A 16649-nucleotide genomic window follows, 5' to 3' on the forward strand; every position below is an offset into this window, starting at 1 on the left:
ACCTATATGTTTTTCCTGCCAAACCTTATGAGATGATGGGAGATGTTTCCCTGGAACTGTCTCTGTTCTTGGAGACTATGTATCGGCTGACTGTCCTTTGGATCCGGAAGGAGGTTAGGGACAGTGAACGCCCCACAAAGCTACGCCTCCCCACTCCTAACATTGATGTCAAGAGCGGCATGACCATCAGAGAGAGTGTTTGGGATGTTTTCATTGGTGGTGGGGGATATTTAAGTATCTATTTAGTTGTACATTATGTCAAAAAATATTGGAACATAGCTTCTTTTGATATATATTAAAACAACTAGTTACACCTTGGTATAGCCAATAAGATTTGTAGATTGTTGTTGATATTGGATGTGCATTGTAAGACACTGAAAACATGTGTAAATTGCAAAGGCTGCTAATTGATGTCTGTGGTTAGGTGAAAATTGTTTGCAGAAAAGAATGGATACAAATGTTTCAGATTGAAACTATTTTTTTTTTTTTCTTTTCTCTAATACGTTTCAATATGTCCAACCATCTTTTGAACTGAAAGATAGTTGGTATCTACATGAAACCAGTTGATTATGGGTCATGGTGTAGACTTTTTTAGTTTGGGTTCTGAATCTGCTCTTTGCCTCGAATACAGATTGTGCAAGATGTGAAGTTCACATTAACACAAGAGGAGAAGAATGCTCAATGAGAAGGAGAAGGGAGAATGCTCTCATGTCCTTTTTATATTTTTTTATTATTAATATATTTGATGTCGGTTTTATTCGACAGAGAATACTCTTGCTTATTATTAATATATTCCCTATTGGTTATAGCCGACACAAGTTCTGTCGGTTTTATATATTTTCTATTGGTTTTATTCGACAGAGAATGCTCTTATTTATTCATTATTAATATATTCTCTGTCGGTTATATCCAACACAATTTCTGTCAGTTATATCTAACACAATTGCTGTCGGTTTTAGAGTATTTTCTGTCGGAAAATTCATTTATTGATGCTAGCAATTATGTCGCTTATTATATCCGCCACTGCATCCATTTTCTGTCGGATTTTGCTTAAAATCCGATAGTAATATACGTTTTTTGTCGGTTTTTGGACCGTCAGTTATAGATAATTTTGTAATAGTGCTAGGATAGAATCTCCACCCTAAGCCGGTAAAATCCTAAAGGATATTAAGTAGTTATTGCACTCTTTTAGAGTGTGATTGCTTGAAAGGCACACCAATTCCTAGATTGTAAGAACTCTAAGACTCATCAGAATTTCTGATTGTGTCCATATCCGTATCATATCGCATGTCTTGCAGAAGAAGTATGGTCATCCAGCAAAGTCGCTTAGACTTCGTCTATTGCCTTGGAACAAGGTGATGGTGGCACCGTTACTTTGTCTGATACAGCTTTGCTTGGAGCTGATTAGTCCATGATTGAATTTCTGAGGTAACTGTATTCAGATCAGCCTTACTCTGACTTTGGAAAATCATGGTCCACATCGACAACTAATTGAAATTTGATTTCAATTACATAGATATAAAGTAGAACTAATTCTATTTATTATGTAGAACAAATATAAAGTTCATAACTAATGAGTAGAAAATTTATTCACTAACATGGATGCGATCAGAATGTCTCCAACTATTATATATTGCATGATTGGCATGAGCACGCTTATTTGCAAGTAGTTGTTTCCTGTATTATGTAGATGCAATTTTTTGTTACTTCAATTTTATTTTCTTCATACCAATGTAAAGGACATATATAGTGTGTTCATAAAAATGTGGTCACTTTGTAACAATCATAGTGGGTCGTTATGATTTTTTATTAAAAGTTGATTTTATCCATGTTTTTATAAAGAAAAATACCGGGAAAATTCCAATTAAAAGTTCAATAAAGCTGCCCAAATGATAGATCATCATCCTAGGTTGGGGAAGCTGTTAAGTCGGATACAAGCTGACACTAGTATTCTGAAAGAGAGAATGTATATACATATTTCGTTGTTTCCAAGGTGTTCAGAATCTTTTTCCAATTAAGAAATTGGATGAAGTTTCGTTTAGTAACCACAGTAGCACCAACAACCATCACCGCCACTTATTAACCTAGAAAAAAGTACTAGTACATTTCTAGCTTTTTCAAACACCCAACGACAATTATGAAATAAGATATGAAGAATGGATTTTATATTAGGCCATACAGAATATTGCATGTAACCAAAAGAGTGAAAATAATTATGAAGTTAAAACCTCTCACAAAAGTAAATGCTCAATGAAGAATCAGAAGTGATAACAACACATCCAAGCTTTAACAAGAGTCATAGCAATTAGATAGGAAAGATCACGCAATCTCAAACCACTCTCAATTTTTTGCATAAACCTGAGACCAAGAAATTCTACGGGGGTGTGCTATCCACACATAGCACATTCCGTGTTAATTTCTGTTATTTGATATTTTTTAATTTAATCGATCTAACGGCTGCAAATTAAGAGAATGTGTAAGAAGTAGAAAGGAGTGTGTGGATAGCACATCCCATTCTAAAAATCTTCTTTGAGGTTCTTTCATCCAACCAAATAAAGTTAAAGTGCATCGTGAAAGAGACTTATGAAGAAGACCACATACAAGCAGAAAAGCTATGCGAAAATATACTCTGAAAAACGGATTGAACTAGCTGAACTCTGCCTCCCATTGATTAAATCTTTCCTTCCTTCTTGTTTACTTGGCCTTTGCTTTATTTGCCAAGGCTTGAAGAAGACATCTCCTAAGCTTGCCACGAAAAATGGAAACTCTTAAATAAACAAAAGGCACTTTATATTCTCTGAACCTCAAGTGATGCTCAACCACAGCTTTACAATTCCTTGAAGTTGGGACCAAATAGTAAGTACTTTTTTCCTTACTGATGAATTGACCAAATGCCCAACTACAGCCATCTAAGAAACGTTGTAGACTACGCAGAGTGATATCATCACTTCTGCAAAAAAAAATGAATAGATCGTCTGCATAGAGTTCTTGAAGCAGGAATTGGCATAGTGAACCCATCTAACTGAAATCAACTTAGACTCCTCATAAAGCCTCTTCAGCTAAGAAGAAAAGCAACGAAGATAGAGGGTCCCCATGCCGCACTCCCCAACCACAAGAGAAAAAGCCATGGAAAGAACCATCGATCAAGATGGATAGTTTAGCAGATCTCAAGATGGTAGATACCTATAGACAAATTAGTAAGCACCTGCAATAGAAAAGACCAGTTTAATGTATCAAAAGCCTTAGCTGTATTAACTTCAAGTCCCACGTTGCCACCACGGGATTTATTTATCCATCACATTGAAGCACTTATAAATAAGGTCACTATGATCCATTTTATGTCGCTTGAAAATAAAAGTAGCTTGTTGAGGAGAAACAATGCCTAAGAGTAGATATTATATTAATGAAGCCCAATAAATAAAGCCGACGTGCCTCTATTGGACTACAAGTTTATGTCACCAATTTTACCAAACAATTATTCACCACAAGATGAGTCGAATGAAGGAGACGGCTTGATCACCGAATTACTAACATGAGTTACCTTAGGCCATCTCCAACCGAACCGGTCATATGGTCAGAGGGCCGAAAATAGCTCGAAATGACACAAAAACCGTCTTTAACCGAGGGCTAGGCCAAAGGGCTCGTGGGCCCCACTAGGCCAAAAAAGGAGAAAAGGGCCAACCAGCTGGCCCAACCCAGCCAGCCGCGGGTCGGGCCACATTTTCAAATCCAACAGGTAGCTGACGTCAGTTAGCCGTTGGATTTGAATTTTTTTTTCGACCAAATTTTTTGAACAAAAAAACTTTCAAAAAATTCCCATTTTTTCCCTATAAATACCTAAACCATTCTTACATCATTTCTCACATAATTTTCATCATTCCATACTATAGGAATATGCAAAGGAACACTTCGGATTACACTCCAATGAGTAAGGCCTATCTTGATTGGAAAAAGAGGGAAATTATGGCCCAACGGCAGTTGTTTACCTCCGACTATAATCCTACAATGGTGGATGATGATGATGAAGATGATTATAGACTTTAAATTTAAATTGTTGTAGTTTTTAAATTTAAGTTGTAATTTTTAAATTTAAGTTGTAGTTTTTAGATTTAAGTTGTTGTAGTTTTTAAATTTAAGTTGTAATTTTTAAATTTAAGTTGTAGTTTTTAGATTTAAGTTGTTGTAGTTTTAAAATTTAAGTTGTAGTTTTTAAATTAAAATAATGAATTATATTTGGCCCTATAGCCCTTTGGCCCCTTCGGTTGGAGATGGTTTTTTGTCACCTGGCCCTATGGCCCTCTGGCCCCTCAGTTTGAGATAGTAAGAAAAATGGTCTGACACTGTTCATTAAAATATTAATTTCTTGAAGGGCTATAGGGCCAAAGAGAGTGAGTCCTCTGGCCCTCCTTCGGTGGAAGATGGCCTTAGGAGAATGGACACCATATTCTTCAGTTTCATAATTAACTACTAATTAAGCAATGTTCTCCAAAACCACATCAATGACATATTCAAGAACTTTATTTACAACAATAGCATTATCATGAGTAGAAAAGTGCTAGAGATGTTTCATACATTTAGATGCATAAATGATTTTCGATTTGAATGATTTTTTTTGTTGGAATAAAAGTAGATTACAAAATCTAAATGTTAAAGTATATGTAAGAAGTAAGATATGTGTATGTCCGGGATGCAAGTTTCATCCAAAACGAAATATTTCGATGAATTACTGCAGAGAATGAAGGTGTTACAAACAAGCAAATACACTAAAATGTACAACAAATCTGACATTAAAGCACCTCCTTGACAACCTTTACTTTTACTCATCTCAACACATCCCCACTATACTTTGCCTTCTCCCACTAGATAATCCAAAAGAAAAGAAAAACTAATGAGAAAAAAAATTCATATAAAACATTAAAGAATGATCGCATCACACTACACACTCCAAACCAGCTATCAAGCAAAGACGACCCTAATCCTTCTTTTTTTTGTTGAGTTTGTAAAGAAACAAGAGATGCACATGTTCTTCCCTCCAAACCAATCATACATTATCTGAGTGGTCCCCTTCTTTAAAGCTAAACACATCACGTGATTCTACAGGTAAGCAGCAGCAGCAGATCAAGTCACCCAACAATGTGACTTCTTTCCTCCTCGCTAGCTAGTGGCTAGTACTAGTAGTAGTGGCTGGAGTGTGTCTTATAGTGTTTGCATGCAGCAGTTGGATTGGAATAACCATACTCAGAAAATACGAGAGCTGACTCGTATAGAACGGATTTTCTGCAATGTGGTGTCGCAGTTCAATAATGAAATATCAAAGAAACTTACACGTGACATTGTATTATTAGATAGAGATGCTACGTGATAGTGAATATATTCCACGAAAGTTGCTCTCTTACTCTTTTAACATAGTTAATTTGGGCCGGAACGTGACCGTGGCTGTGAATTCCTTATATGTAAATCCTTTTCGAAGTGTAGAGGCAATGATGATGATCAGGATGAGGACACATTGAGAAGGTGTTCCGTTTGATCAGGAGGAGGAGTAGATATGGTGTCTGAGCGGCGCGTGAGCGAGGTTGGTGATTGTGCAACCTTCTCCATCTTCTTGACGTTTTGTTGGTGATACACTTGCCTTAGTCTCTCTATTTCCCTCTTCAATGCTTCTTGATGAGCTGCAATATTTGTTTGCACAAATTCAAATTAATATAAAATTAAAACCGTTTCATTACCATGTGACAACCCACATTATAAAGTAAAATGTGCACATGATCAATCAACATGTACACATGTAAACACATGCCTATATGTTAGTGACAATTAAATTACTTTATCCCTAATCACTTTTCTTCCCTCCTAAATTTCAACCCCAAAGAAAAACATGCATAGCCATAGAACACACCTAACAACCCTTAAAAGAATTTGGAACTTTATATATTCTACAATACTATGTATCCAACCACATTTTTTGTGAACCAAATCTCGAAAACATAAAGGGGAGCATTTGTGTTGCCCATCTTTTAACTCTGGTGTATGTCCAATATACACCTCTATCGTTGACACCTGTTAAGCTAATTAATCATTTTAAAATCCTGCAATTAAGATTGTCGCTTTTACACTTTTTCACCCACGCTCCCTTTTCCCCTCTCACCCCCCTCACCATTTCATTTCATATCTTCAGAAAAATTCAGTTGCAAAGTTTTAATTGTGGTTAATTAGCTGAACAGGTGACAACCTGCATAGTAGTGTGTGGGATGAACATACACCAGAGCTAAAGATAAGCTAAAAAAAATGCTCCTATGCATAAAATGGTATCCACATAGACAATGGGGAATCATTTCTATTAAACAATAATTGACAAATATAGTCTCTCTAACATTACACTAATTTTCGTACGTCTTTCCAGTACTATATATTGATGAATCTAATTTAGAATGAAGAAATTTAATTATAACATGGGGACATATACTGTACAAGCTATATATATTGCAATTGAACCAATTAGTGAGATGCCACATGATATTTCATTATCTCCTTAATTTTCTTCCTACTCTTAGCATGCATGCGATGACCTTTTTTATGCGCATTCATTCTTGGTGGATCAAATATGTGTCTTTATCTGCGATCGAAAGGTATAATTTCCATTTTCCTACTTTTGAGTGCCAATTTTAACTACCTTTTATGGGCTGCAGCTCTTAATTTTTTCCTAACATGGCCAGGGAATTAATTAGATCTCACACCAGTACAAGAAAAAGTTGGTAGCTAGGAGCTCAACTGATTGAAGGGCAATTATACATGTTCTTGCTTTAATTTAAGGGAAACTTAAAATTAATATTTAGACACGTGAAATCAAATGACAAAGTTTAAATTTATCATATATATGCCGTCTATATATTTTACTTCTTACGGTACTGGTGCACCAGCTTTTAAAACAAAACATGTGCAACTCGCATTTCTGTAAGAGACAAGTTTTTCAGAAGTCTGAAAGCATGATGCACCGGAGTAGAATTTTAGGAAAACTAATGAAAAGGACTTGAAAACTTTGAGTTTTAACGATAAGGATAAAATAAAGGGTAAAATGAATAGTACCAAGTGTAAAAATGTGATTTTTCGTTAAAGTGAACAGTACCGCGAGCTTTTCGTTAAAACTCCCTAGAATTTTCTTATATATTGAACTTTAAACGAAATTAAAATTAATGTGAACAAGATTCATATTGCTGATTGTTCAATTTTGTGAAATTAAAATTAAATAATTTAATTATGCACGATAAATTAGGACAATGATAATATACGTGCTTACCGTCTTTGAAGATCTTATCCTGCGCCAATGCTGCAATTCTTTGTTTGAGAGCACTGTTGTCGACATTTAGAAGCAAGCGTTGATGATCGAGAAATGCAACCCGTGGTGACAACACTGAAACTTCAACCTTCGTTTTGATGCAAGACAAGAAAAAAAATACAGTGATTTGTTTGACAAACAAGTTAATTAATTAAAATCAGAATTAAATTATGTAATTAACCTACTTGCAGAGAGGTAACACTGCGTTCGAGTTCTGATATGTATTGTAGCTTCCTCACCCGTGATCTTTGTGCAGATTGTCTGTTCGCCAAAATTCTAATGCAACACACAATAAAATTATGTAATTAGGAACTAATTAAATAACAAAATTAATTAAACTCATATATATATATATGATATATATATATATATATATACACGCACATATGTATAAGTGTGTGTGTGTGCATGAAGATTACCTCTTGACCCTTTTGGGATCAATTTTCCTATCATTGGATGTGGTTTGTAATTCGCATTGGCTTTCCACCTCTTCTGATTCATTCTTTAGCTGCTTATTGATCTGCTGCTGCTTCCCCTGCGCTTCTTTCTCATCGTCGTTGATGCTGTTATGATCCGAAGGCGTGGACGGGTTCGACGACGACCCTGTTGGTCCCACCGCCGCGGCGGCGGCGGCGGAGATTTCATCGGCGGTGAACATGGACATGAATTGTTCGTCGTCAAACCTATCAAACTCGTGATGATTGTTGTTAGCGTGGGAGTGGGCGTGCGAGCCTGAGCCTGGAGGTGCCGCGTAGACGCGGCATTCTTCCTGCATTGGTGCCTCCAGGAAGGTGATAGAGTCGCTGATGGATCTCCGGTGCGATCCCCGTCGCGCCGAAGAGAAGTCGAGGAATTCATCAACCCAACTAGGGTTTTGGGACGTGGTGGCGGCAATGGCATTTCCACTGGGGGCAAAACAGCCGCCCATTAAAGGCGGCATCTTCTTGTGTGGAGAGTCAGGCCACTTGGGTGTCATGCTTGGAACTTTTGGAGGTAATTGTGCCATGATATTAATATTGCACACAAAATAATGTTAACTGTTTTGTGTATCAATCAAACTCTCGCCTTGGAATGTTGAGATGATGAGAGAGATGCCTTGAAACAAACCAAACCAAAATTACAAGAGCTTCAACATAAGCTCCTATATATACCCAGAAAATACACAAAAGGTAATGTTAAAGGTAAAAGGTCACATGATTATCGCTGCAGAAACTCTCTTGAAATTAATATATTATTTCAATGACAACACGCATAGCATACATAATTGTCACGTATTCTATCAATTAGATAATTATTACGTGATATCATCCATTGTAACAAAGAATCTTCCCTCTTAATTAGTTATTTTCGTTTTTTATGCCCAAAGTCTATAAAATCAATATTTGAGCAAATATCTTCCTCTCTTTCATTGTATTGGATCTCTATCTATGTATGTGTGCAGTGGGGTCACATGGGGAGGGGATTGGACAGCTATCTCCAGCTGGGAGGAGGTTGGGGTTCAACGGTTTTACTGGAAAGTCGCCTGTACTAGTTTAATAACATAACAAGCGGAATTAGCCACCACGTGCCCTTGTGAGCGTCTCTTTAGTACGAGAGCTTATAATAATAGAATAATACAATAGCCCCTCCCTCGTCATATTTATATTTTTCTACTGCTACTGTCCCACATCCAAAGGAACATTCTCGTGTGCAATGCTTTGCATGCAACCCACAACTACATTTTAAACTTACCATCATCCATTCTGACCGTCAGACCCATCCACATGGGTGAAGGGTTCATGTATCAAGTAATGGGAAGGGATCCTCTCTAGATCCCTTTCTCGTAATTCATCAAGTTTGGGAGATTTGGACCGTTGAAATTTGATCCAACGGCTACAAACAGGAGCCCACTTTAAAAATTATAATAACTTTAGCCGTTGGATCAAATTTTAACGGTTCGAATCTCTGAACTTGGTGGATTAGGAGGAAGGGATCCGGAGAGGATCCCTTTCCTCAAATAATAACCCTTAGATCGTCCTTCGAGTAGGCACAACAAATGTGTCGTATTTGTTGTGTTTGTGTCAATTTATTATCTTAACGGGTTTGTGTCGTAGTGCTCTATTACCATGTTAAGCTAACGGGTTGAAAATTCAAACCCTAATACACACACAAAGAATGATCAAAGGACATCACAAAAGAAACACGCATTTTTTTTATACAATTAGTAACACCGAGTGCATATATTAGTAACATCATATGATGATAGGACCATCATACCCTTTTTTGCATTTGTAGGAAGAAAAAAAAATGTTAGATACAATCACCCACACACATACATTAATTGCTCGAAGTTATCCACACGGTCATGAGTAATTGTACTTGTGGAGACATAAATTAACCACATCCACACATGTAACTCTAATGGACTAGGCGTTGCATGTCCTACAGGTCTTGGGCTTTCGAGCTCAGGTAGATATCAAAGTGGCCTTTGAGCTCATCATATCCCCATTCATGCCACTGCACCCTTCATGAGATCAAGAAAGCAGGGATTGACTCTTCAGAGCCTCCCTTGGGTGTCCCCTACTTCGATAAGTTATTTGCCAAAGATTGTGTCACGCTCTGATCCCAACATACGTCCAGGACCAACACATGACGTCACCAAGTATCCATAAATCTAACATACCCCGTCTTCAGGATACGTACAAGCATGGCTCAAGACTCAGATTTCATAGTAATTTTCGTATGCTTTATGGCTGCATCTAACCTCCTAGTTAGACTACCTACGTACCCTAAATAGGAATCAAGGCATTCGTAGTTCACCATTTACTACACTCCGACATTTATCACGGTACGTTCAAATCGAAAAGTATAGCATTCCTTAATCAATTATTAGAACTTAACAAACATATGAAGTTACTAGGTTCAGGGCTACACAACAAACCCACATAACATTCAAGGTTCCCATTCCATCCATCATATAAATCACTATGTTTTCAACATGATACCTCCATCCACAACATTTAACATAACAATCCCGTCAATTAATCAATTCATGAATCAAAGATGCATGATTTTAACATTTAACTACGTTAATCAATCAATGAGATAACATATCATTTTCACGAATTTAATTAAGGAACTCTATATAATTCCCTACTTGGATTATGAGTAATAACATGGTAATCTGATTTATATTCACAAGGTCTATTATGGGTAATTCCCATTCACTTAAATCTAGGGTTCTATACTAACCTTATGGAAATGAGCAAGAACAAAGATTCCAGACCACTCAACGGATCCAACAACATCGGGTTCTGGACCACTCAACAAAACCAAAATATCAAGCGATTTCTTGTAATCTACCCAGACCTGTCACATGTATAATTAGTACTTACATCATGGGAATGGTGCACTGGCAAACCAGGACTCGGACAAGCTGCAACGCTTGGGTGAGTGACAATAATACAAGTATGTGATAACCAATAAAAAGGAAGGCCATCGATTACAGTTTATAAATCTCAAATATAAGTTTATATTTATGAAATCATAGTCAAGTCACTAAAAGTTCCGAATGAGTCACCCATACATCCAACGGCTTTTCTAATTCAAACCACAAAGATTCTCAAAACTATCGTTCATAAATACATTAAAAACTAGGGCTAGAGGAACGCAATTCAGCTGAAGCTTACACAAGTAACAAAATAGGAAGTGCCCCCCCCATAGCGGATTAACCAAGCAGAGTCACCCCTGAGAAACCATGTAGGTAGTGACCCCCCATTACGGATTAACCAAGCAAAGTCAATCCTACGAATCCGTTAGACAGTGATCACCCATAGCGGATTAACCAAGCATGATCACCCCTAAGTATGTATGGCCATAAGGATCAGCCGTCGTTGATTAACCAAGCACGATCCATAAATAGTATGGTCCCCTATCGTGGATTAACCAAGCATGACCATGGTCCCTTATCGCGGATTAACCAAGTAGGACCATTAGTGACTCCTCTTCGAGGATTAACCAGGCAGGGTCATAAACAGTGATCATCCATCACGAATTAACCAAGCATGATCACTCCTAAATATATATGCCCAGAAAGATTGCCCATCGCGGATTAACCAAGTGCGATCCATAAATAGTATGGTCCCCTTTGCGGATTAACCAAGAAGGACCATCTATGTACCACTGCTACATGGTGCAGACTCAGTGTCACCTAACCCCATGACACTAGGGTAACGGTCCTCTACTAGCCCTTAGGTTTAACAAACATTTTAATATGCACTTCAAATCACTTTTTCACAAAATATTTCCAATCCATGAGTCAAATCACATTTAATAAAAATAGATCGATGGCCAATTATAAAAATCACATTTTAATAGAAAACACATTTATAAAACCAAGTCATATCCACAAAGGATATTAATATAAGAAAACAGGGTAATAACCATATCACATATATTGAAGTCACTCACCGAGATAAGTCCACAAAGCCTCACTGAATCTCTAGTAATACTAACTTCAGTAATTCAAATGGTTCAAGACATGTTAACCAAAAGTCAACTCTCAGTCAAAGATGGGGTACACACCCTAGCAATTTAATCCGAAAGATCCGCACATCGTATTTTGGACCCATAACTTCCTAAGGTTCACATTATGCTCATAGAACAACATACTAAAATCTCATTGTGATCCGACAGTTGGATCTCTGCCAATCATAAATTCAAGTGGCGGTCAACTTTTAATTTTACAAATATAGAAATCCAATTCAGGAAGATCCGTACGTTGAATTCTCGATCAGTTAGTTCCTAATATCCTCAAATATTACGTTCTATAACGCATTAAAGATTGGTGACGAACCAACGGTCGGATCGTCGATTCATATAATTATCAAGTGGCGTATTATAATGAAAATAGGTTCAAACAATCAAATTTCATCATCCGGGTATCAAATTCAAAATCAGGGCATCCAATTTAACTTATAAAGGCATTGTCGGCCCACTAGCCACACGCCACCGCAGGTGGTGGTCGGCCGTCACGACTCACCGGAAAATTCAAGTATTTCAAAAAATTACCAAATTTTACAGGCAAGTAGATCTCAGTGAGGGGACCAATTTTCATACCTGGGCCGAAGTCTAATTTGATCGGAAAACGCCTGAATTTTCCCACGATAGATTTGGGTGTGCTTAGATTCGACTCTAAACAAGCTCCGACACCTCAACCCACCCCTGGGCTTTGTTCTTGGACTCAAGAGGAGTTGAAAATGGGTGGTGGTTGACGGTGAGGCTTTCAAAATCGGCCAATCGCCACCCTTGAACCCGTCACACCCATCGTGCGGTTTCCACACAATAAAGGCCAAAAACTCTCAGATTTTTGTGGAAGTAGGAGAATAGAGGTTGGGGTGGAGTGTACAAGTGACAGCTGAGGGAAATTCGCTGAAAAAACTGACGAAAATCAATAGAAACCGTCGCTAGGAACCAGGTTAAAATCGGGTCTGAAAGGGGTCGAAGAGATGATCCGGATTGGGTGGTTTTCTCTCCCTCCTTTCCCCTCCTTACTCTCTTTTCTTATTGGTCCGTTCCCCCACTTTTCCTCCTTTCTCTCCTTTCCTTCGTAACTTTCACTGCCATCTGGCAGATTCTAGTCTCTTTTTTTCTTTCTTCTTTTCTTTAAAAAAAAAAAAACTAATTATAAAAACCAAAATTTATAACTAAGTAATTAAAACTCTAATATTAACAAAAATATAGTTAATAAAACCTAATAGATACGAAATATGTAAAGTAAATAATGAAATTCCGGGGACGGAATTTCACAAATCGTGCCTATTACTATATATTTGTTGAAGTGGTCTGCTAAATAAGATCGGCACCATCTTAGCAAAACAATAGATGACTAACTAGCATGGTATGAAACCCTATTATTAGTCAGCATACGAGGAGTCTCGTCTATAAACAGTCAGGTCAACTACAGAAACTGACCATTTACAGAATTTGTATCCAAAGTACTTACAAAAACTAACCATTTACAGAATTTAACATTCCATCAAAGATAGCAAATGTTCATACATGCATGAGGGATTGTTCTAGCAAAATGGTTAAGAATGATTGTTAGGGAAATTTTTTTTCATCATAGTTATTAGACATTTAAAGAACGAAAAATTCATATGACTTCAACAACTAGAGCTGAAGTAAAAAGAGTCCCTATATCATCAGCGGAATTAATGCATTCTTCAATCCAATTGCCAAATGGAGTAAAATGAGGCACAAATCAGTATTACAAGGGACAAAGTAAGGTATAATAGAGTGGAGGGAGTAAAGCGAGATTTCATGTATGATATAAGGGACAAAGCAAAGATAAGTCATAAATTAATAACTACCACACTTAAAAGTGATAAAGGGTTGGTCTAGTGAAAAGTGGGCAAATATTTACCTTTAACTCGAGTTCAAACACCTATGTATGAATTTTTTGGGGCCACCGTCTCTATTGTGGCATAATGTTTGATCTAGGGACCAAAAGTATGATGCTACATAAAAAGAAAGAATAGTCTACCATAGATATGTGGTGAAATACCTCTTATATTAGAAAGATAAAAAATAATAATAATAAAAAAAAAACATAAAGGATTTTTATCACTAATGGTACCTGTAGTTGACCCACATCATCAAGATGGTCCCTGAAATTGAAAATTGATCAACGTAATCCTTGAAAATAGGTTTTGCAAGTCAATGTGGTCTTTCTGTCATAATTCTATCAAAAATTCTGTTATATGCTGATGTGGCACATAAATGGGTCCTACAAGATTTATGAATTTTTATCACAAATGATCCCTAAAATTGATCCATACCATCAAGGTGGTCTCTAAAATTGAAAATCAATTAATGTAGCCCCTGAATATAGGTGTCGCAAATCAATATGGTCATTTAATCACAATTCTGTCAAACATTTTGTTATGTGCTGATGTGGTTTAATAATTTAATAATTAATTAAAAAATGGTCAAAACACCTTTTTGCACAATGAGATTATCTCAAGGCAGAACTCACCGTTCTCCTTGTCACCAAGATCACCGGAGGAACGCCCAACAACTTCTCTAAGATTAAGGTTATGAGGATGTCGATTGCCCAAATGTTAATAATATTGTCAAAGATGTTGTCGCCAATCAAAGCCGTCACCAAAGGTGGTCTCAATCCTGGTCTAATTCGGTGGAGGGTGTCGAATGGTGTAAAGATAGATGTCTTGAGAATTTTTTTTTTCTAAGGAGAGACGAAGAAGGCTACCATAGATGGAGGTAGAGGAGTGTGGGCTGTGATTAGAGATGATGCCGGGACTGGGATTCTAGGTTGACAATTTTTTTAATTAATTATTATTCTAATTTATTTTTAATTTAATTAGACTTGTGGGACCCATTTATGTGTCACATCAGCACATAATAGAACTTTTGACAGAATTGTGACAGAAGAACCATCACACTGATTTGTGACACCTATTTTCAATGACTACTTTGATCGATTTTCAATTTCGGAGACCATCTTAATAGTGTGGGTCAAATTTTAGAGACCATTTAAGATTAAAAAAACCTAAACATAAATCACTACGCTGGCGACCACTTAGTACTACGGTCTAGTTGTGTTTCTCTTCACTTGTAAGTGTGAGGTTTTAGATTCGATTCTCGCCAAATGCAAATTTGAACCACATTATTGTTAGCTCATTGTGAGACTTAACCCACACCTTCACCCCCTTAGACCATATCCAACCCTTGGGGATAAAGCTTAAAAATTTAAGCCAAAAAATTTGAAGCCATAAACCAGAAACTATTTTTCTTCTCCAAACCTTATGGCTTAAAATTTTAGCCCGAGATTATTAAAAAATGATTTTAGCCTTATTTTTAGGTAACTTTTTTGAAAATAAAATTTTTGCAGACTATCCTATTTATTTTTATGAACATTTTAATCTAAAATATTTAAATTTTAATAAGTAATTAAAAATCATATAAATACATAGGTATTTATAAAGTTTTAAGTGAAATTTGATTTAACTAATTTTCTTAAATTATTTTAGACGTTAGATTTAATTGTGGACCGTCACATCTTTTTTTAACCATTAGATTTGATCTTATTTGATCACAGCTATTAGATTATAAGTAAAAAACAAAAAAAATGTTTGAAATATGACGGTTTGTTGGGTCTAGAATAATTTAAGCTAGACTTAAATCTTGGAAGGAATCTAGCCTAGATATATATTTTCTCCATAAGGTTTATTTTAGCCCAATGGTTGGAAATGGTTTGGGGGGATTTAAAACTTACATTTTAAGCTTTATCCCATATGAATGCAGTTAATATCATTTGTTAAAAAAAAAAAAAAAAAAAAAAAATCACTATGCAGACCGAAACCAAGGGGTGGACCCGTATTACTATTAGGAGTATAAGCAGGTTGAATTGGCAATAATTAGATAGTTTATTAGTGGGATTAGGGCCATTTGGAGCACATGAGGCGGTAGGAAAGGGAATCACGTTACACTCCCCATGTGAATTGTTCGGACGTTCTAAGCTTCTTTTACTTTGTCCCCAAACCATACCCACATGTAGGGGGGTGTAAGTTTCGTGGTATTTTCCATCAGTACCTCGACTAGAATTTTTGTAGCTTTTAATAAATCAGGATAATCTGAAAGTGTTTGTGGGGCGGTGCTAATCATAATTAGTGGGGTGTTTAGAATATGCATTAATTTGCCTTTATCGAGGTAGTCTCAAGGAGGCACTAATCACGATTAGTGGGGTGGTTTAGGATTGAGATTTAGGGTTTGATTAACAAAACCATTGTTTGGGAGTTTTAGCTCAACTTAATTCCTTACGTGTTGAGAGCTTTAGCATGATCATTTGCATGAACCACAACTTAATCAGATTTTGGTATGGGTGCAACTCATGCCGGTCGGGTGAGTTGAATGATCAACCCAATCCTAACCCAATCTTCACAATTTGAGTTTGGGTTGGGTTAGGTTCGAGTCATGCGGATTTACTCGGGTTCGGATTTTAATTAGTTAGGGTTTATTTGGATTATGTTCAGGTTCACTCAACTTTATCGAGTTCACACTTATTTATACTAATGTATTTTGAATGATTTTTAAAATTTTGAACCAAACAACGTCAATATTAATTAAAATTTCATTTACACATCATCATCCTCACAAAAGTTAAAACAAACAACTTGAAGACTATTTCTAATGTTTCAAACCACGCAAAGTTGAAATTAAATTTCAGAATGTATACCAAGGCTTCAACCAAAAGAAATGTAAAAGTAAAACTTCATTTATTATTACCCATATGAAAACCGACAATAAAGTTCAAGTA

The 16649-nt window shown here is 36.5% G+C and overlaps 3 protein-coding genes across 9 annotated transcripts in view; 2 read left to right on the plus strand and 1 right to left on the minus strand.

Annotated features, from left to right (window-relative positions):
* The window catches only part of LOC137739550 (uncharacterized), a 49719-nt gene that overhangs the window by 17235 nt on the left and 15835 nt on the right, over positions 1–16649 (plus strand). The window lies entirely within an intron of this gene.
* The window catches only part of LOC137740709 (KDEL-tailed cysteine endopeptidase CEP2-like), a 36167-nt gene that overhangs the window by 17235 nt on the left and 2283 nt on the right, over positions 1–16649 (plus strand). The gene's annotated exons all lie outside the window — the stretch shown is intronic.
* Positions 4695–8759, minus strand: LOC137738678 (basic leucine zipper 34-like). Of its 2 annotated transcripts, XR_015966173.1 has the most exons (5): positions 7753–8736; positions 7519–7609; positions 7295–7421; positions 5397–5669; positions 4695–5277 (listed from the first exon to the last, which is right to left on the minus strand). XR_015966173.1 is itself a non-coding variant. In XM_088699430.1 (4 exons), exons 1-4 carry the CDS (start codon positions 8337–8339, stop codon positions 5491–5493), a joined length of 984 nt encoding a protein of 327 aa, XP_088555556.1. In that variant the 5' UTR covers positions 8340–8759; the 3' UTR covers positions 4695–5490. The 2 variants fall into 2 exon arrangements, 1 of the variants encoding a protein (XP_088555556.1); XM_088699430.1 differs by having other exon boundaries at positions 4695–5669; positions 7753–8759.

Source organism: Pyrus communis, chromosome 9 (genome assembly GCF_041283825.1).
Source record: "Pyrus communis isolate YQ-2024b chromosome 9, ASM4128382v1, whole genome shotgun sequence".
Classification (NCBI taxonomy): Eukaryota; Viridiplantae; Streptophyta; class Magnoliopsida; order Rosales; family Rosaceae; genus Pyrus; species Pyrus communis.